Raw genomic sequence first — 22,605 nt, 5'->3', positions numbered from 1 at the left:
AGTTAAATCTATGTTTCTCACTGACATTTGTATTGACAACATACAGACATTTAGGGAATTATTCTAATTATATTGTTACTTTGAACCTCTGACCTCTTCTGTAGGATTAAATAAGGTGAAACATTCATAAAATGTCTTTTATCTTTTAAAAATAGGCTTAAAATTGTGCAACTTTTGTTTGTTTTGGTAACATTTATTTTATTATGACTTTATGCACACAGCAGTAACAGATTATCAGTGTTTAGATACATAACAGTTTGAATACATGTAGAATTCTCATGCATACTTTTAATATTTATTATTAAACATTTAAATGAATTTTATTAAAGAATGAAATAAATGTCATGCATGTATATATTCACATGAAAAAGGTTTCAAAATATCAAAGAAAACACAATGAAAATATACAAAATACAGCACTATTCCCTTAATAGTAAGTACTGCCCTGACAGTGAGTTGCCTTGGTGAAGGTTTGTGTTGTTGGAGTGCATCTTGCTGTTGTAAATTAACTCATGATTGTATAATATTAGTTGTCTGTATGCTGAGCCACTACAAATAAGTTAACAGTAAACAGTGCCCTCTACTGACTGAAATCACATATGGCGCTATTAAAATGTAGTCTCACACGGCCTTTGTTTAGAGACTGCAGAGTAAAGGAGTTAGGGAACTACAACACTCAATGACGCACATTTTTTTCCAAATCTACAAATATATTGTTTTATATATTCGATTAAACCAAAATCTTTTGGTGTTTGTATATGATTTAACATTATTAACCTCTTAAGAACTGAGGGAAAAAACGCACCTCTCTGTTTATCTGTGTCAACTACAGAGGACATAATGTCTCAGGGGGAAATTTACATAATTAAAGTGATGATATTAGGAAAAAAACTTTCCAGATAAATAGGGGAGCTAGTCATCATTATCGCAGTTGTAATTTCTGCCCATTGGGTAATTTCAATGATTTCTTTTGATAAACAAATTCCCTGAGATTTAAAAAGTTAGTTTCCCGAGTGACCTGGGCAACAAGGAAGCAGACATTATGATAAATGAACATAAAAACACTATGAAAATGCACAAAAATTCAACTGGGATAGATTACTACTGGGTGGACACAATATCGCATCATATATAATACAAAATCTAGATCAAAACGGGAACAATTTAGTCTGTTTAAAGCAAATTCTGCATTTGGAAATTTGGTCTTTAAAATATAAACAAGATATTAGAGCAGTGGCATACAGTCCCAACAATGCCGCCTGACCATCCAACACCAGCGAATGAACTTCCAGCATGCGCGGATGACCTTCCAGCAGCAGCGGCTGACTGCCCAAAACCAGTGCCTGAAATTCCAAAAGCAGCGGCTGAATGCCCAGCCACAGTGGCTGACCACCCAGCAGCAGCGGGTGGCCAACCAAAGGCAGCAGTTCATCGCACGACCACAACGGCTGACTGTCCAAAAACAGCGGCCAACCGTCCAACCGCAGCGGCCAACCTTCCAACCACAGCGACCAAATGCCCAACTGCATCGGCCAACCGTCCAAAAACAGCGGCCAACTGTCCAACAAGCAGAGGCTGACTGTCCAACAGCAGATGCTGATCGTCCAACAGCAGAGGCCGACTGTCGAAGAGCAGAGGCTAGTTCTAAAAGTAATAATAATAAAGACAAAATACATTTCAATAATGGTATAATACACTATAGTAGCAGCACAATTATATATAAGAAAAATTAAAGAACATATCCGATATAATCTGTACAATGAGTAAATAAACAGTCAAACTGCTGCAAAAGCATTTCATGAACTTTTTTGAAATGCATAATGAGGTAAATCTGCTGGGGGAAGCATTGTGTAGCCAACTAGTAAAATTAGTGTAAAAAAAAGTCTGTAAGTTTACATACATGCAGATTCAGACAAACACAAACAGTTTCACTTAAAGTTCCTAACTGAGAGAAGTGACCCATGTCGACCATATCAGGAGCTAATTAAGTTCTCTAAATAATTAGGAATGGTGGTTCCATAATTAGTTAAATGAAGATACTATTTTTGTAGTTTTGCCCCTATACTCCTCCACAGTGGATTTTAAATCAAACAATCAAGATGTGATGGAAGCAAAGACTTTTAGCTTTAATTAAAGGGATTTTACAAAAAAGGTTGTGTTAATTGTTTAGGAATTACAGCCATTTTTATTCATAAGCCTCCGTTTTCAAAGACTCAAAATTAATTGGACAGAATGACATCATTTTAGATCAGGATTGTTTTATCATTTGGATGAGAATCCATTGCAGTCAATGACTGACTGAACTCTAAAAAACATGGACCAAATGCTGTTTCCTCTCTTGAGATGCTCTGCCAGGCCTTTAATGCAGCCATCTTCAGTTTCTATTTGTGGGGTTGCCTGCATTCAGTTAGATCTAACCAGTCCAGTCCAAGGCCAAGATGCAGTGAAGCCCAGACCTCCCTCTCCTGGGTCCTGGGTGCAGGTTTCCCCAATCTTCCCCAATATACTATTTATACGATTGGGGAAACCTGCAGTCAGCTGAGACTGAAGAAGTCACTTTGTTGAGTGACGAAACATTTCTCCCACTGAAAACCCTACGCCCAGATGAACAGAATCAACTTTTTGGGATCCATAGAGTTCTCTTGTTCCCCTCATTTGTGAACAACACTCCAAGAAACTTAAACACTTCCACTTGGGGCTGCAACTCATCCCTGGGCACTAACCCTTTTCCAGCTAAGAACCATGGCCTCATAAAAATGACTTACTGTTGGTAATGCAAACTAGGGTCTCACTGAGATTGTGCAGGGACCGAAAGGCTCATAAGAATGGGCCAGGTACCCAATACTCCGAAAGTACCCACCACAGAATCCTTCAACATGGTGACTTATTTTCTGCAAGTCTACAAAGCACATGTAAAGTGGTTGGAAAAACTCCCATACACACTCAAACAGCCCAGAGAGGACAAAGAGCTGGTTTAGCATTCCATGACTTGTTCTTCAATCTGAGGTTCAACTAATGGATGGACTCCCCTCTCTGGTACCCTAGCACAGGCCTTCCTGGGAAGGCTGAGTAGTGTGATCTGCCTATAGTTGTAGGGAAAAAAGAATGGAATCTTCCTCATCCACCTAATTTTCATCTCCAAGGATATGTTTGTTAATATCCTCCTCCTCATCTTTTCTGTGCCCTTCTTTAGAGTCTAGGAGGAAAATGAGCCTCCGTGTCCTTGACTATGTCCACCCTGCAAGCAGCAGCTGAGCTGGATTCACCACTAGGCTTCGCTGTCGTGTCAGAAACACAAGCAATGGCTTTTCAGGCTGCCAACACCATTCCAACAATCTGCATTATGCAGCAGTGCTCGCAGGAGTCTAGGTCTGGCAGCAACACTGTGTGTGCTTGACACCCATACAAACATTGAAAATGGGGGGTCTTCCCCTGAGATGGTCAACCTGGAAGCAGCTGGGTGGGGGCGGGGCACGACCTCCTTAGCCAGCCGCCACTGGCATTCCGCTGACAGGATCCAGTAGCCATAATTACCAATGCTCAGCTTTGACAGCTACCAATAGCCACAAATACAAAAGGCCACTTTCTCCACTAAAATATTTAATTACAGCGTAATAGATATTCCTGAAACCCAGAAAACCCATGTTCATGGACTACTGTAACAGCTGCGTCATTGAACAGTTAAATGAATTATCCTGATCCTGGACTGAGTAACTCTTATGAGCTTCTCAGGGAAGAAAGTGTTAGTGGGATTGGGAAGCTATATTTTTTTATTTCTATGTGAAGGCATGTTATTCGTGTTTTTGTTTCTATTTAAAAGCTATATGTTCTGGTAGTAACTGGTGAGGATTGTTTGGTTTATGTATTCAAAGTAATAACTATAAACCAGTGCCTCAAATGTTAAACTAAGGAATAAGAAACTGACTCCTACAATGAGGGGATCTGATATATAGTTGGGGGCATTTTGCTGACATGAGGTAAATCCTGTTAAAACGAAATGGTCACTGTAAACATTCAAGAAAACCAGTTATGGAGTTAATAACATAAAACTTCTACTACATCTACTGCTAATTTCTACAGTAATTGGGAATTGGATGTTAATAAAAATATTTTTGGAAAGCCAAGAGCAAAAATCAGGGGGAAAAACAATAAAAAGCATTAAAAGTAAAATAAAAACAACAACATTCAACATAAAAACCTGTATTTATGGGAATTAAGTTCTCTCCATCATAACATCTCACCTTTTTGTTTATGCTGATAACCTGAAGATCTGATCTCATCCTCTTTTTTGTTTGGCTGCAGATGATCCTCGTCTTTGTCTTCATCACACATCAGTCCACTGTAGCAGTGGGGATTGTTTTCAGAGACCATGATATCTATTTTCTCTAACAGAGCTATTATCTCATCTTCATCTGTCATATTTCTTGTACATGTGTGGAATCTTTTTTCGGTCAAACCACTGTTAGCTTTCAGGTCTGCCAGTGCACTTTCACATTTTTCACCTGGCTCACGAGTTACAACAGTCATTACATAAGGAAGAAATCCTTCTCCAAACGTCTTTTCTAGCCACTGAATCCCTGAGCTGTAATGGCTGCAATGCAGACCATATGGCACCAGTAAGAGAAAGACATGAAATGCCTGATCTGATGGGATTTTAGCAACATTTTGGAGACCGATCATATTAATGACAGAGATTTGCCGACCACACATATCATACAACTTGGATGAAAACTGATCCACATTGGATTTCTCTTCGTGGTCAAGTAAAATGTTGTTTGGCCCAATCTCCATGGAATTTGTGTCACCAAGTAACACAATTGTGAGCTCAGGCAGTTCTGAAACAAACCAAACAAAATCAGTAAGTTTAAAATGCAAATATAAGCTATAAAATCCAAGCTTCTGATTAAAAATATTACCTTTGTCTTTATCTGCAACTGATTCAGACGTAGTTTTAGTCTTGCCCTTTTCCTCATTCTCTTCTGGTTGTTGAGCTTCATGAGCATCATTCGCTAGAAGGCACTAAGAAAAGAGTTACAGTGTGTTTTTCCATAATTTCATTGTGCATGTACAATGACAATAAAGAGCTATTCTGTTCTTCTATTATAGGGCAAAACATTCAATCAAAACATTTTAATCTCAAATGAAAAAGAGAGGTTCAAGTATATTTAATAAATGCTCATTTGAATGAAAAATAAAATAACTTAAATATGAGATGATAAAAATCTAGAACCACTCATATCACAGTAGGATTTCAGACTAAAACAGTTAGGTGTGTTTTATTTACAGACAGCCCAACAGGTTTGGACTTCAGACAAAGACAACAAACGCCCACATCATTACACTTAATCACTTTCTAAATCCTGAGCATTACTTCCACCAGTATTTCAGTGTTCAGAGTGAAACATTAGATGTAAACTCACATTTACTCTGCATCCTGTAAAGATTATGTTTCTTTCTTTGTATAAAAAGGCCAAAACTGGTTATCCAAACACTGAACAGAGAAACCTGAACTACAACACACACCAGGTTGGTGTGACTTTGTTATTTACACAGGATGCCATTTTCTACTAAATCTTTACATAGAAAATACTACATAGTCTTGTTTAGAATCCTGTATTTATGACTCTGTTTAGTGACATTTTTGTTTGTGACAAATCTGACACCATAAACCAAATGCAGGTCACAACAGGTGTGTGGAATGTGGAGGTGAGCATCCAAATGTGGCATGCAGGCTGAACTGCTCCAACAGTAAGCGAGCCTTTAAAAACCAGTAAAAAAACCCAACATTAACAAAAACAAAGACAAAAGCCAGTGATGAATAACAAGGACCTCCTTCTGGAGAGCACACGAGGGACCGTACACAGTGTTTGTGACAATGAGGGCTGATGGGGAATGAGAGACAGAAGCTGTGAAAGTAATTTCACACAGTTGAAAGCATGCAGAACAATCACAAAGGAGAAACAAATGAACGCGAGCCACCAAAGTAACTTGTGGAAGTAGAAATAAACAAGAGCCAAGTGCACTGACACACAAAGACTAACACTAAACAAGATCCCAAATAAACAGGACCACAGGAGGACAAAGGTGCAAACACAGAACAGTGAGGGGAACAAGTCAAAAAAGAAAGAAAGAACTGAAGCAAAATAAAATAAAAGTTAAACTAAAAATGTAAGAATGATAATAAAAGATGAATCCAAAACTCAAAGTGACAGAAAATCCTATTACCACGACGATGTAACTGTGAGATAAGGACATCGGTGAAATTCCTTTACCTTGTTGTCAGCTGCCGTCTCCTCCATCTGAGCTGCAGAGTCATACAAGAGAAAGAAACACAGATATCTTGCAGTAACAGGAATAAAAGCTATTTAAAAATGAAACGCATGACAAATGCACTTCACTATTATAAGATCCAGTGTGTAAATATGCACCGGTGTGTAAATATAAACCCTTTTTCAAAATCATTTCAATTCCGCTTCATCAGCCTCTCATTTATCTGACTGCCGTGTTTCAGAGAGAACCCTTTACTGTTTCTTTTGCTCCACCACCGTGTTTGATCCACTGATTTGCTGTTGATTTCTTCATAGATTGTAGTTCTTTACTGAAACGAACTGACTGCATCTTTGTTAACAAATTAGCGCATTATTAGTAGAAAATACTCTGCGCTTTTCTCTCACATCAGCATTTTTCTGATTTACCCCGCTGAGTAAATTTGCCCAAACAACATCCTCACAGTGCTCCTTTTTACTGATGTGACTTCAGGCAGCTTTTTAGTATCATTTAGACCTAAAGGCAGCTTCACATTATTCAAAATGATAAAATGAAAAGATTCAGTTTGAATCATATATTTGAAAGCGTATTCTGTAAGCTCTGTAGCATGGACTCACCTTGTGTTCCTTTCCTCGGGTCTGCTTTATCTGAGATCTGAGGTACTATTTAACTCCCTACCTTAACAAATCCCTCCTACCTTCTTTTGACGGAACTGTGTGCAGTGATCCAGGAAAACTAATTGTACATAAAACCGGCCATTCAGCGATGAAAACAGGTAAAGAGAGAGAAACAAAATTCAAGTCAAGACTTGCAACTTACAGAAAACCCCGCGTTTGTTGCTGTTTGATACTGAGACCTGTAAGGCTAGTTAGACTTGATTTTAAAATACCACCAATTGGGTTTTGGTTTTATGGTGTGAACTAATGCGACAGGGACTTGATTGCAAGATTTATCTGGAAACAAAAAAACTGTAGGCTGAGTGCAGCCCAAGTGAAGCAGGTACTATTCTCCAAGAAGGAATTATAGTAAGAGATACAATATTTACTGGAAACATGGAGGTGACATAGAGCGTTAAATCCTACATTTATGCTCGCTTGGTTTTACCTTTTCAACTTGTTATTGAAGGCAAATACACACACACACCCACACACACAGATTTTATCTTTTCTCACAGGTGGCTGCTCTACTTATTGGAATAAATAGGAATCTGACAAGATATGAGGGAATACTTCCAATAGACCACAATGCACAACAGAGGAAGCTAAAGAAAACTCCTTCATGCAGATGACTCATAAACAAGAGACAGATAAAATCATTAGTACATAAAAATACTTAGAAAAGTATTTCTGTCTGACATGCTAAAACTTGCCAACCATGCCTGCTGTTTCTGTCCACTATCTCAAATCACCTGAAATATCCCTAATTAACCCAAATTTCCCTCGGGATTAATAAAGTATTCTGATATGATCCACAGTTAAAAACACTTGTATGTATGCATCCAAAATGCTGCACCACGAGTACTGACAGGGACTAGAAAGAGAGAGCATGTTTCTCCTATACGGCTTCCCCTCATCAGCTCCCTCTTAAATCCAGAACTGAATTTAAAATCCTGCTTCTCACATGACCTTATAGTATCATATATCCCCATTAGAGCACTTCACTCTCGCACTGCAGGCCTACTTGTTGTTCCTAGAGTATTTAAAAGTAGAATGGGAGGCAGAGCCTTCAGTTTTCAGGCCCCTCTTCTATGGAACCAGCTTCCAGTTTGGATTTGGGAGACAGACACTAGCTCTACCTTTAAGATTAGGCTTAAAACTTTCCTTTTTGCTAAAGCGTATAGTTAGGGCTGGACCTCGTGACCCTGAATCCTCCTTTAGTTATGCTGCAATAGGTGTAGGCTGCTGGGGGACTCCCATGATGCACTGAGTATGTCTTCTTCAGTCACCTCTCTCATCTCTGGCTCTGTTCCACAGCATGTCTTTTATCCTGTCTTCCTTCTCTCACCCCAACTGGTCACGGCAGATCGCCCCTCCCTGAGCCTGGTTCTGCCGCAGGTTTCTTCCTGTTATTAAAAGGGAGTTTTTCCTTCCCACTGTCGCCAAAGTGCTTGTGCATAGGGGGTCATGTGATTGTTGGGTTTTCATCTCCATGTATTATAGTAGGGTCTACCTTACAATATAAATTTAAAGCACCTTGAGGCGACTGTTGTTCTGAGTTGGTACTGTATAAATGAAACTGAATTAAATTGAATTGAGGTCATTTGAAGAGAAGTGGAAAAAATCGAACAAGCAATGATTAAAACAAATCACACAGACCTTATAGACCTGGGTTTAAACCTGTTTTTTAAGTCTTTTACTATCGGGGGCAAATAGACATAAGAGCAGTCCAAAGGTCATTTATTGTTGAAAAATTGGAAAAACACTATGTGGGCAAAGGGGCGTGATAACAGGCTCTGCCAGCTTTCAGATGAAACAGTAATACTAAGAAACATCTGAAAAATGAACCAGATTAAGCCGTCATGCTTCAAGCATTACCAGACTCATTGAAGCATTCTGTGGAAAAGGTGGTATTTGCAGAAGGTGTGACAAACACTTCAGTGCTAGTCTGGACGCAGCGTTTTCAGTGGGAGAAACGTTTCATCACTCATCCAAGTGACTCCTTCAGTCTCAGCTGACTGCAGGTTTCCCCAATGACTGAAACCAGCCCACAGAAGGAACAATGGACTGGGAGGTCAGTGGTGTTTGATCAGTGGGCCTTGATCAGTGGTTGTTGATCAATTGTCAGGAGAATTTGCATAATTATGATAAAGAAACTGACCTCCCAGCATTAAAAATTTGATTTAATTTAATTTATACCAACAAAGTGACTCTATTTTAGGACCAAAGTAATTATCACAAGACACATGAGCCATAGACGTCCAGGGTAACTGGTGACCTAAAGAGCCTAAACCCAGTAGGCATCTCTTTGTTTGAGGTGATAATACTATTTAAAAATTCATGTATATAATTATCACTATTAAAAAAATGTTGTATTTTACTGTATATAGTAACCATCTGTAAATATTATAGGATTTTGGCTTTTTTTAATGCGCTGATATAATATATCTCCAATTCACTTTTCTAGCTGTCAGTTGTGCTGCTGTAACAAGTGAATTTCCCAGTGTGGGATTAAATAAATTTTATATTTATGTATGTTTGGTGTCCACTCTGGGCATCAAATGCATCAATAGCTTCTATACCTGACGTCGTGTTTGGTTATATCATCTGACTCTCCACTGCAATCGGCATACTATTGCATTTGAATGGCATACATCCTATTTTTAGTGAGATCTATAAAATCAACCACAAATGGTTTCAAGTTGGTACACAACACGGATTGTAGCTCCAGTTTGTCTTTAATGGTTGGAACCCTCCTGAAAAAGATTCATGTGTGTATGAGTGAGTAAATGAAGTCTCCCATGAAGAAATGCGGCTCTCAATGATGTCCCATTTTGTTCTTCATAGTATGTTTAATCTGAACTAAACTAAGGCTCGGCTATTTACTGGTTATTATGTAAGGTAGTTTTAGAAAATACATTGATCTGAGGGTTGTCATTGTTATATTTGTAGGCAAAGCAAGCACATCAGATCGACTGTAACAGCAGTTATGCTGAGTGTTGAGGTAGCACCGAGTGAAAATTTGGTCTTACTCATGCTCCTGATGCTACTGATGCTCCCAAAGCATTTCGCAAGCCAGCCAAAAGATGTAACAGTTCTAACTCAGCGGCTCCTCCTGATGGGACATATCTGAAACACCTCACCCAGGAGTGTCCAGCAGGCTTCTAGCTGGCCTAACAAACTCATTTAATCACACTGATAATCTCCATTTGGCAGCTAAATACATTTTAGCTCGCTTGCTGACAAAAAAAATTTACTTACACATACCAGTGTATTTATTCTATCACCACATGACCTGTGCAGCTGCAGAGCTTTGCTGTTTTTGAGGGATTCGTCTTAAATTCAGTTTTGCACACACATTTTCAGGTGTGCTTTTGCACGTCTTTGCAACAAGCGTGGTGAACACAGAGTTGTCGAAGACATGACTGAACCCAAAGAATCGGTCTACTACATTCACTATTAAACATTTACTTAAGTGACAAAAAATCATAAACTGTTTTCAAATAAATGAAAATTGAGAGATTAAGAGATTATGATTGTTAAATTAATGCATACAATGAAGTTGCCGGACATGCAGCTCCATTACGGTTTACCAAGAGAGGCTGCAGCAGCCTCAACATTACTTCTTCCAAATAAAAACCAGACCAGAAGTCAGGCTTAGTACACAACCTTGAAGGATGTATCAGTTCCTAAAATTAATCTGGAAGATAGATAAAAGAGGAGGTTTGTGGAGGAGTTATTATCAAGGATGCACAGGTGTTTTTTTTTCTTGTTTTTCTTCTTCTTCATGTCTTTAGTTTTGCCTCCTGTCTTTTTGTTAGTGCCACTGTGTCCAAACCAAGCATCACAGCAGATCTTACTCTCATCTTATAAACCTTTGCTTTCACTCTTTCTGCTATCATTCTGTCACACATCATCCCTAACACAGGTCTCCACCTGCTCCACCCTGCCTGCTCTCTCTTCTTCACCTCTCTTGTGCACTGACCATTTCTTTGGATGGTTGTATTTAAACTCCTCTGCCTTAACTATCTCTGCTCCTTGCATGTTCTGTTTCCACCTGTCTCCCTCTAATTCAGACACACTTCTTTTGTAGAAGCGTTGTCACCTTTAGTGTATATGAGGCAGGGTGCACAGCTGAAACACTTCTCAGAGTTTCTTATTTATTATCACCGATGTCTGACGTTGTGCAGCACTTTATCACATTTAAACAGGACTTGTAAATAAGCTGACTCCGGCCACTGTAGTGGTGCAGACCATCCCCTCTCAAAGTAGGTCATGAGTCAAAGTGATTTACAGTCTGACTCATGACTGTTCACAGAGCCAATCAGAGTCTATGAGGCAGGATCACAGTAGACTGAGCTGCATTGTATCAGGATCAGCCACGTTTTATGTTTGCAGTAAAACATTAAGATAAGGAAATCCAGAGGACAGACTAATAGTGGGAGTGGGATTACATCATTAATGGATAATGTAAGCAGATATTTCATGTTTTAAATCAGTCTTTTATTACACCATCCCACACTTTATTCAACATCGAGTCTAACACTGATACATGTTTACTGAGTATTATAGTTGTTACAGGAGGTCATCATATAGACTTTGGATTAGTATTAGAATTGAACCTGTAAAAAAACAAAATAAAAACAAAACAATCCCTTCTGTTAAATTTATTTACAGGGACTGTAATGTGTTAATATTGAAACATAATGCAGCTACTTTGTTCCTTTAAATCCCAGCTTCCCTTTGACACCTCAGCCCTGCGAACTCTTTATTGTTCTTTTAATTTGCTTCAGAACATCATGACTACATAGTGTTAGTTGTCTGTATACTGAAAAGCAACAAATAAATAGACAGTTTAATATCACAACAGCAGTGTTGTCCAGGAAGAGGGGGGAAGTCTGGCATCATGACTGAGTACTGGTCAGTTATTTCCGTGTATATGCATGTGTAAAGGATGAAGGATGTTTCTGAGGAACAGAAAGTCACACGTTCCTCCCTCGTGAACCCAGGTCGCTGGACAGTTTCAGAGTTTTGACATCTATACTTTTATCTCCTCCTCTTCTTCACTTAATTCGTGAGACGCTTCGCGGCTTTGGGAAATAGATTGGTTTGTACCGCTACTGCTCCTCCTCACTCCCTTCGTGAAGGATCCTCCACCGTAGTGGCGGGACAGCACGTCAGCAGCCTTCTGGAACCTTTCTGCCTCCATGACAGGCTCCGATCTATGAGGGGACCGAGCGGACGCATCCGGTGTCCTTACAGACTTCCTGTCCTCCTCCTCTGTCAAATCAGACGTACCAGAGCACCGCCTGTTGTTTGTGTCCTGCCCGATTGACCCGCTGCACACGGAAAGGTCAGGTGAGGTGACTAGAGGGGTCTGCACGGGCGTCTCTGTTAGCGAGCTGTTGTCGTCTCCCTCCTCACCCTGCTCTTCCTCCCCTGCCTCTTGGCTGTGATTGGATATCCGAAGGCGGTTGGGGTCGTCAATCAAGTCCAAGACCTCAGCCATGAGAGAAGGGCCGAGGTCCACAGTGAAGGAAGTGAGGGAGTCCGAGCGCGTACGTGTTAGCCTGCCACTGTCTGGTGCCGAGCCTTTCTGCGCGTTTCCATCATGGAATTGTCTGTCGATGCGGGAGAGGCGCGGCAGAGTGACAAACCCAGACTGCAGACCTGCAAACAAAGACAAAAAGATGTGAATTAATTATATTACCAAATCAAACGAATCCTTTTTTTGATCTGCGAACAAGAACAAACATAGGCTGAACCTCAGCTGATCATGAAATGACCACATGTTGCTTAAGTTGCTTATATCTGCCTACAATTACTACAAGCTGCTTTATAACACATCTCCCCTCCAGCTCCTCCCTGCAGTGCCATATACTGATCAGTGTCATATCTGCTCTCTACTCTGATCAGTCTGTTGGTCTTCTGCTGCTGGTCCTGCCTCCAGCTTTCCATGTATGCACATGTGAGGTGAGGACAGATCCTCGCTGCTTTTTACACCTTTTGAGTTACTTCAAAAACAATTATCTTTGCAGTCTGAATATCACGATCAGAAAAAGAATAATGCCTGTATGTTAAAAAAATAATAATAAGCTTTAATTCTTGTGTGAGCTGGAGGTTATGTTCTGCAGTTTAGCTCTCTGACCAGAAGGGGGCAGCATGTAACAACCCACTGGTAATGTCAGGCTCCACGGTGCCTAACCAACGATAACTCACGCTGTCGTAAACACTGTGATTTAGTGTCACCATCACTTACTGTTAACCGTCAGTCAGCAGAAATGCAAGAGCAGTGAAGGGTGTTAAATGTTTTATAATGGAAGTCCAGCAACGTTAGTGAAGTGCTGGTGATGTTTGATTGATTTAGTTTTAAATTATATGTGTAAAAATTTGAGAAATAATGTTTAAGAAAAAAATCCAGACTGCAGAGCATCAGTGAAAAAACTATATTTGCAAATGACAACAGAGGGCGAATTCAAGACTGATAAGAAAAAGCTCGTGCCTTAGCTCACTGACTCTCTCTCTGATGGCTTACATCATCAACTTTGTGTGCATTCCTTATGAGGTGGGTAATAAATCTGGAGAGCAAAAGGGGATTTCCAGTCTCCACACTGCAGACCGCTGCCTGATAAGCTCTGAACACTCAGCAGATATAATGAATGGTGTGTTTATGGCATTCACTGAGGCACACGCACACAGAGATGACAGGAAAAGCCCTGCGAGTCTTTCTCTTTCTTCCAAACCAGCTGTGTGTATGTGTAAGTGTGTGTGTTTATGGGCCTAATTGTGTACAGGGGTTGCCTTGGTGATTCCAAATGATTCAGAAGATGCCAGCGTGTTTACCGGTTGTCCTGGAGGAATGTGGGAATGGTGCTGAAAGAAGGGCAACCTCACCCTCTGTATTTATAGTCAAAGTCTGCTGGAGAGTGAGCTCAGACGACAATGAGAAATTGTATCATAGTAACAGTTTGAATTTGAAGAACATAGTTCATCTTGAATATGACAGCATGGCTTAGATACTGGCTCGCTGCCTGGTTATTTTGGAGCATCACATTTAATTTTCTATATAAATACCTTTTGCAGGAACTTCTATCTCAACAACAAAATAGCACAAATTGGCTGTGATGTTAATGTGGCATTGGAAAGCTTCTAAAAGACTAGAAGATCATGACGTCAAACTCATATAATCACCTTGGTTTGTGCCCCTCCTGCCAATACTAATCATTCTTATGCTACAATAGAAAACTTTGTCCCATGTGAGGTGAGGCGAAACCACGAGTTCCACATTTATCAAGGCTGTCAAATGTCAAATGTCAGACCAAGTACAAAAAAAAACCAGACGATGCTGATGTGTCGTAAAAAATAATAACTACAATTTCAGCAACAGGATGCAGTTTTTCGACATTCAGTCCGTCTGACTGGACAAATGTGGTATTCTCTATCCACACAGCTAACAGCACTGCTACTCTAAAACGTGCTCTGGTTACATATTGTATTGTTTTTTGTAGTTCTATCCTCTCTGGCTGACCACACAAACTTCTCTACAGAGTTCAAAGGATTAAAAATATGCATCTGCTGGTGTCAATACAAAAACATCGTTCATAGAACTAATTATTCCAGTCCTTTAACAGCTTCACCGACTTCCTGTAAAATACCACACTCAGTCTAAGATTCTGCTTCTTACTTTAAAGTCTCACCATAGCATCGCACCTCCATTCCTATTTTCTCTCTGATGTTCTGCACACTTCCCCTCCTTTATATACTCATGGGATCCCTCTGTTGATCTCTTTAAACCACCTGCTCCTCTGACCACCACAAACTTTTGTGGAGCTTTTTTCTTTGGAATTCTCTCTTTTAAAGCTTCCCTGCTCTGTTTGATCTTTAATTCTATGATGTATTAACTTTCAATTTTGTTTCCACCTGTTATTTTATGAATACTGTGCCTTTTGGCATTTAATCGCTCAAAACCTTCAAATGTCAAGGCAATGTTCGTAGGCATGTTTTGACACATGTAGTCTAGCCTCTGTAGCCTCTGTTGGATAATAAAAACTAAAAAGATCAAGAATGTGTGTGAGATAAAGGAGGGGCTGAAGACTAAAGTATATTCATTATTATAAGAGGTAACAATTCTGGTTATCTTGCTGGGTTTATTTGTGAGGTTTCAGAAATAAGTTTCAAAATAAGCTTCTGTCACAACCTCACAGGTTTATCTGACGTAACAGGAACAAGCAATTTGTAAATGGATAGTGCTTCTAATGGCTTATATTGTGACCTTTGACCTTTTCAGCCAACTGTGCAGTCCCACTGTCAACACGAGCGCACGCAGTCTGTGCTCGAAGTCGATTAATCTGTGCCGCCGTAGCTCGTGTGACACTCTTTCAGATAACACGCTGCTGCCTTCTTAATAAACCGTTATATTTGCGTATGATCGCCGCCTCTACATTTTCTCTGCTCACTTTTAATGACGATAATCTCACCGCTAAGATGCTTTACATAAGTCCAGTCCCATGCTGGAAGTGATTATCTGTATTATCTCACCATATGTGCAGAAGGAATCATCTGTTGAGCTGATGGAGCTGGGGAACAGCACCCTCTGCAGGCACCCATTAGATGAGTCTATGTTCAGCTGGGGCAAGGAGATCGCATTCTTGATGATAGGTGAGATATCTGGCGGCGGGGAAGACAAATCGCGAGAACCCCCTCGTGGTCGCGGACCAGAAGTCTTGCGCACATGCCGAAAGGTGCGTGTGAAGAATCCTGTTGTTTTGGAGCTGCTCGCTGAGTCTGGACTTCCTGGCTCCCTGATGCCTCCGTAGTTGCTGAGGAAGGAAGTGTCGCCAAACACATCCCCGCCACGACCGACGTGCATGGTGTGGCGGAAATCTCCCAGCGGTGGGCTGATCATGTCCACAGAGAGGTCGCTCTTGAAGCGACGTTTCCCTTGAGAGCCAGACACAAGGCCTTTAATCCCTGGCAGCTTTCCAAGACTCATAGTGGCAAAGAAAAGTTGCGTAATTTCCCTTTAAAATTTGAATGGAAACGCCTGGACTCTGATTACACGTCAGTCAAGTCTGAAATCCAGTTTGGGGTCCACTGGGAAAAAAAAAAAGAAGGAAAAATTGAAAAGCCTGGACAGCGAGGAGAGAGAACAGAAATATGTGGTCGTTCAGTCAGCAGAGAATGTGTGTATAATCAATTCTCAATACAGTCACAGCCAGCTATTCATCCACTGCCTGCCCCCGGCGTCCTTTTACATCTCCACTCTAAGATGCCAAAATGAATGTAGAGCCATCCCCGTCTATTTCACCCTCTCTGTCTCCACTCATTCACCGCTGCTTTTGTCCAAAATGACCAAACGTACTTCTACTGCGCAACTGTAGATTTCGGTGATGACAAAATAACAAAGATAAACGTCAAACCACGCTTCCTCTGGTTACCTCAGCCTGAGAGCATAAGGCTGACTGAGTAGTTATTCAGCAAATTAAGAAAAGAAAATCACTTCACAGCTGAAAGGACACTCAGCTGTCAGACAGCTGTTTGAAAACAATAAACCAGGCTGGTTTTTATAATGCTTTCACTTAATTTAATCCTTTGTTTACTCTTGAAGAACTTAAATTTTGCTTGCACACATTAAGAGAATTGTGTCACCAGGAAGTCTTATGAAGGTGTGCTTAATTTCCCTTTTATGAGGCTTTTACACAGAAACAAACAGCAGACATTAAAGGGTATAACAGAAATATTACTACATTCCTTCACTTGACGTACTTTCTCTTCTCACTATTGCTGATAGCCTAAATTAGCCTAAATTTGAGACAAACACTTGAGTGTGTGCCTGAGGTGTTACTCAGGTCTCTGTGGTTTCTAACCGCACTTTAGCAACCCATGAACATTGCATGCACACGGGGCAAGCAGTGATGAAATGCATGCATCCTGAATCACTGAATGGAAATTGTCAGTCTTTTGCTTTTATTGGTCAGTGAGCTTTATCTTGCTTGAGGTTCACAAGCTTTCAGGTACTTTCTGTAAAGACTCAAAAAATACAGCTGAAATTTAACACTGCTGCATTTCCGATATTGCTTACTGGCATTAAGTGTTTGTTCTGAGAGGGTCTTAAGTGTCTTATCCACTGCGCTGTTCTCCACTTGTCTTCCTTAGTGTCCGAGCAAACAAAAAACAGAGCGTCCGCTGCCATGCACAGTCTACCGCTGAAAAGATTTATCCATGTGTGGCACCACACTGTCCACAGGACATCCTGTCCCCAGGCCTTGTCGCCCGGCTTCTTTGTCCTCTGTTCCCTGTTCCCTGTGCACCCAAGAGGTAAAACCTTTTGAGAGCCAACGAAAGCAATCAGAGCAAAAGAAGAAGGCTGATGCGCTCTTGGAAAGGGCAATAAAGTAAAGCGGTGTAATCCAGTAACTGTTTCGTCTGCATCGTTCTGGGAGAACGATAAAGCTCCTTCAGGATTGTCCGTGCACTGGATTAGCTGCTAATCCCTTCTGTCTTCCCTCCCTCTTGGACTCCCTCACTAGCCTTCTTCAATCCACTTAGGACTTCAGTGTTTGCCAGGTAGGTTTTCATTCAGTTCACATGGGGCAAGCTAAAGATTAGGGAGAGAAAAGGAGAGAGATGAGAGTTACACGCGAGACCAAACCCTAAACAAGGAGTTTTCAGGCAGACATAAATGCATCAGAGCTCTAATATGTTGCACTGCTGGGATTATTTGCTGGGAAGTCTGTGACCGAACTTGACAAATAAAACCTGACGGGGAGCTTACAGAGGTCTTCTGTGTGTACTTAGACTCACCTCCTTACCCTTTACACACTTTTGTAGTTTAGAATCTGATTTAGTTTAATGTTGAAGCAGTGACTCGACAGGTGGGGAAATAATCAGCTCTTTGAATAAACGACTCTCCAAAAACATCCGAAGGTCCCCAGGTTCTGTTTTTCCTGGACACACTTAGAGGACTGTCTTCCTTCCTGCTGAACGAATGAATCCAAGGCAAAAGGAGCACTAGTAATCTCCAAACACGAGACCTTTCAACAACACAGCCAGCGATGGATTAACAGCACAGGCTGCAGGAGTTACTAGCCGAGGCTGCTGCCAGGCCAATCTGGAAGTGTGATCTAAGAACTTAAGTAAGATGATGGCACCACGCTTGCTGGGCATAGGTATGAACTAAGATCGCTTTCTATTCATTTTTGGTTACTGATAGAGTTCCAGCACAAAGATTTTGAAACAGATAACATTTACTGACCTGAAGAAGGGAAAGAAATCAGAGGAAAAAGTGGACATATTTGCAGAAAGAGCCAATATCCATTCATACAAGAAGAGGGAAAGTCTGGGGATTTGACCACTTCTGATCTCTCAGCTCAGCTTAATAATACTTAGCTTTAGTGATTTGGGCCTGTGCAGCACAAGAAGGTGAGTGACAGATAACCATTAACCTCAGAGGCAAACATGCAGTGTAGATGACAACACCAGCCTTGGAAAGAGTTGGATTGGAAACTGCTTTGTGCTGTTGGGAGTTTTAGATTAAATCCCCAACTTTTGAATTCCTTCAATTAAAATAAAAAATATGACTAGCTTTTTGTTTTTATTCCTATTTCCTAACACATTAGTATTACATATGAACGAGTGGAGCACCCTTTCAGGCAGAGTGCAACTTGTGTTTTTGGAGCTAAAATTTACAGATGTCCCATAAACACATCACGTGCAGGCACTCATGACCTCAGAGTTTTGAAAACAGGGACGTTAGGAAGATTCAGTCGCTGCAGTAAATGCTTGTGTCTGTGTGATTGTGGCTTCAACATGTTGCTGTGTAGAACAGGCAGAATGGTTTGCAGCTTTCTAAAAACTGCTGATCCAAACATGTCCAGCTTTCTTTGTGGGGAGCAGAGTAATGACATTTTAAAAAAGACAACTTTATGGCCTGTCCTCACTTTCTACACCCATTGAAAAAGACATTTTGAGAATTCGGACTAAGTTTTAGGTTTGGGTTTAGAACTAGGCCGGGGTTAAGTTAACAATTTTGTCAATTTGTTCTGATGGTTAAATTTAGAAGTAAGAAGCTTGGCAATTATTTAATGTCAATGATCGCAAAGATAACTAAACAAATGTGCACCTGTGTTTCTATGTGCCCCTCCTACTACACACAGAGTGGAGCAGCTAGCAGTCACTCTAGGGCAGGGTTGGAGTGTTAACTTTTCCAAGTTAACCACATTAGAAACTGGGACTGTTGTGGAGGGCTGCATCAATGAACTCAATTCAATTCAATTCAATTTTATTTACATAGCCCCAATTCACAGTCATAGCTGCCTCAATATTCTGCTTATTATGAATTTTATCTCTATGTAAGCATTTTTGGTGCAGCCATCCACAACAGTCCCAGTTCCACATGAGGCCCGTTTGGCAAAATTAATTGCACACCCCTGCTCTAGAGTAAACGCTGCATAAACACTGGCATCATGGAACAACTTTTCGCGTACATATAAGAAGCACTGGTAGAACTGGCCTCAAACTCGGTGCTGCACTCACTCAGGTTCCTAGCGATGTTTGACAAGGACCATATGAATCGCTATCGATGCAAATGAAAAGCAAACACAGGGACAAAGTCTCCTTGAATTATTACTACTAAGTGTGTTAATCAATCACAGCTTCTCATGGTGCAGCTATTATGTTTCTCCAGCTCTTCTAGCTGCCAAATTCTTCTAGGTACATAACAGACTTTTATATAATCTTCTTCCCCCTCCCCTCTTGTGACTTTGTGAGCAGTAATTCAGCTCAGCTCTCCATGTAAAATTAAGTATAATTCCGGCACATAAACTCAGTTTGGAAACTTCAGTCCTACAATTGGCCTTGTTAGGAACACACAGAAAGACGTTTAGATGTGCTAAACATGCTAATTATCCCTAAATTGAACCTGCGGGCATCCGTAAACAAACCTGTTTCACATGAGCGGCCGGGCTGATTGCAGACACAGTGGCAAACATGCAGGTCTGAAAAGTGTAATGGGAACAGCGTGCAGCTGGGAGAGCAGACCGGACGCCATCAATTATGTGCATCAAATAAAGGATCTGGGGACGCTGATGAGAAGCACATTTATACCTCCGTCTTTAAGTGTGTGTCCCCCTCGGCTTCTATTTTAGGCTTTCACTTTAATTAATCTCACTGTCCTTTGTCTCTGTCTTTCCCTATGTCACAAAAACACACACACTGTCAAACATGCTTCCTGTCTCTGTCAGTCACCCAGCTGCAAGTGGAATTACCGCGTTAGTTAAACATCTGGTACCACAGACCCACAAACTGCAAAAATGGGCTCTGGAGACATCTGAGAGGCTGGCAGCGAAACATGGTCGCATGTAGACTTATATGGAGATGCAAGGCTGAGTCAGAGTGGATCAGCTCTGAAGTTGCTTCCTCCCCTGGACCGGAGGGCCGTCGTCCTCTTAGAGCACTGCACCAGCAAACTGCGGTTGAGGTCAGAGCACCCTGACCATTACACACAGCTCAAAAATACAGCATGCGCTCACTTTACAAGGATCGACTGCTGCAACGTGGCAATGCACTTCACGGCCTGCCATGAGGGTGTCTGTGCTGCACACGTTCAAGAGCACTATACATGATTTGACTCTGTCAGTGATGACTGAGAGGTGTGACATCTGGGTTTACGCTGATTCAACTGATATCACAGTGCGTACATGGAAGCGCTCACTTGTATATGACCTTTCTTTTCCTTCCTCTGTCGCGTACCTTGATGTTCTCTTGAGTCAACAAAACTTGTGCAGAAACACTGAAGATAACAACACTAACACTCCCTGACGGGTTCACTAACTTATTTTTTAGTGCACAAATACTGTGAGGAAAGCACTGCAAAACAACTGCAGGGTAAGCAAACACATCAGTCACTGTGGCCTTGTTTAACACTCGCCATCTGTCACTAGTTTCATGAATTCCTTTTTTTATGTTTGGGACTTGGGTCAACAAAACTCTGGGGAAACAAGGCCCGGCAACAGTTACGTGCAAACACGTCTGATTCTCTTTGAGAGCATTGCCTGACAAAGGCTATAATGAAATCTGCCAAACTTCCATCAAGCAAACACAATGAGAAGGTGCAGTTGATGAAATATTAAACTGGCAGTTTAAAGGAGTAATTATTAAGCACATAAAGCATGTTTAGTTCATTGTCCTCGTTCACTCACCATCCTCAAGAGAGGTCAGCGATTAACACAGGCCCAAGCCTCTGAAAGGACTCCAGTTGTTTAGATGGTTGAAGGGCAGCCTCTCTAACAGTGACGCCAGCTCCCTGACAGGCTGCCAGCCCAGTGATCTGAGACCTGGCACAAATCTGGGACAGTTGTTCTGTGGCTCAGCTGGAGGAGAACACCAACCAATTGATTTAAAACGCTTAAACCAAACAAAATCTCACCACCTCAGTGCACGTTAAGGGCTTTACAGTCACTTCTGTTTTAATTTGATTAAAAACACAAACCACCTCTGAGTTTGTGGGAAGTGACGCTGTTAAAGAGGATGTACAGAAAAAGTTACGCAAAAAGTCACTTCAAATGAAGTGACTGACAAGCTCGGGGATACAGAGAGACGTTTACTGAACAATGATGCTGCATTTGGATTGATACACCTGCAATATATGAACGGTGTGAAGCTTGGATAGCGCTTTTTGTTTGTTTCTTTGTTACTTTGCAGAGACAAACGGACTCTGTCATTGGAACAAAGGCGTGTAACAGGTTATTACAACTGAATAAGACGCAAAAGTGAAACAGCTCCATGCTGTTCTTCTCATACACTGAATGCATGCCTAAAAACGCACACACTGGAGCGTAAATTCATAGGAACACTTTATTCAGACCGCGTAACTGCACCTCGGCTATAACTTTTGCTGTTCTTATCGCAGGCTCATTAGCAGTTCTCGGTAAATTTCAAGCCACATGCACAAAGCCATTAACAAACTCCCTCGATTAATCTTACCTTAGAGAAAAGAAGGGAAAAAAACGCAGAGAGCGGATTCTAAAAAAATTCGAGGTTACCATCTATTTTCGTTTTCATCCTGCTCGGTTTGCGGCGTGCACCGTAAGTTTCTGCTGGGACATCAGTGCACCGCAGCAGCGTAGCGGATCCGTGCTGCTGCTGCTGCTGCTGGCAAGTGAACTGGAAGGGGATGGGGAGGAAGAGGAGAGAGAGAGAAAGAAGGGTGTGGGTGGAGGTGGTAGGAGGACCTCGGAAGTGTGAAACCCTGCCTTATGCATGTATGTTATAGGTGAAGCAATGCAAAGCTAAAACCTGACCGAGAAGGATCAACATTAACTCAACATAAGAGGAATGAAAAGAAGAAAGAGTGTGAACAACGTGCAGATCTGTTCATCAGGCTTGTGATAAAGCAGAACGACTCAAACAGCAGAAATAGCTGACACAGTCACAGGCAGGTGTGAGCCTCATGGAGGGCTGGAGGCTTTAATAAGAAACTATAGTGGCCGTACCCACACTGTCCAGCCACTGTGAGGTTATACTTATAAATATGAGCACATGTCTAGAAGTTTTGCTCTTGTTTATTTTATTTTTTTTTAATGTGCATTTACTTCCTGTCTGAACTCATCTGCATCTTTGGCCCTGCCTTTGGGCAGGAAGCAGTAACTCTTTATCAAAAACATGACCTGATATGTGCAGCAAA

General features: G+C 41.2%; 2 protein-coding genes across 8 annotated transcripts; both read right to left on the bottom strand.

Moving 5' to 3' along the window:
• Nucleotides 1-245: 245 nt before the first annotated feature.
• Nucleotides 246-6,894, bottom strand: LOC146671125 (uncharacterized). Its single transcript, XM_085403320.1, has 5 exons — nucleotides 6,885-6,894; nucleotides 6,273-6,304; nucleotides 4,917-5,019; nucleotides 4,242-4,835; nucleotides 246-1,644 (listed from the first exon to the last, which is right to left on the bottom strand). Exons 2-5 carry the CDS (start codon nucleotides 6,297-6,299, stop codon nucleotides 1,226-1,228), a joined length of 1,143 nt encoding a protein of 380 aa, XP_085259446.1. The 5' UTR covers nucleotides 6,300-6,304; nucleotides 6,885-6,894; the 3' UTR covers nucleotides 246-1,225.
• A 4,494-nt stretch (nucleotides 6,895-11,388) lies between these two features.
• cdc42ep1b (CDC42 effector protein (Rho GTPase binding) 1b) lies at nucleotides 11,389-22,096 on the bottom strand. Of its 7 annotated transcripts, none has more exons than XM_085403313.1 (4): nucleotides 21,906-22,085; nucleotides 21,122-21,292; nucleotides 15,462-17,520; nucleotides 11,389-12,593 (listed from the first exon to the last, which is right to left on the bottom strand). In XM_085403313.1, exons 3-4 carry the CDS (start codon nucleotides 15,913-15,915, stop codon nucleotides 11,962-11,964), a joined length of 1,086 nt encoding a protein of 361 aa, XP_085259439.1. In that variant the 5' UTR covers nucleotides 15,916-17,520; nucleotides 21,122-21,292; nucleotides 21,906-22,085; the 3' UTR covers nucleotides 11,389-11,961. The 7 variants fall into 7 exon arrangements, with proteins under 7 accessions (XP_085259439.1, XP_085259442.1, XP_085259437.1 ...); XM_085403316.1 differs by having other exon boundaries at nucleotides 15,462-16,016; XM_085403311.1 differs by lacking the exon at nucleotides 21,122-21,292 and having other exon boundaries at nucleotides 15,462-16,016; nucleotides 17,005-17,520.
• Nucleotides 22,097-22,605: the final 509 nt, after the last annotated feature.

The sequence above is a fragment of the Rhamphochromis longiceps genome, linkage group LG4 (genome assembly GCF_057381845.1).
Source record: "Rhamphochromis longiceps isolate RC_006_pf linkage group LG4, R_longiceps_female_GT1.1, whole genome shotgun sequence".
Lineage (NCBI taxonomy): Eukaryota > Metazoa > Chordata > Actinopteri > Cichliformes > Cichlidae > Rhamphochromis > Rhamphochromis longiceps.
Note: the sequence above shows the minus strand (reverse complement) of the source record. Positions and strands in the feature narration are given on the sequence as shown.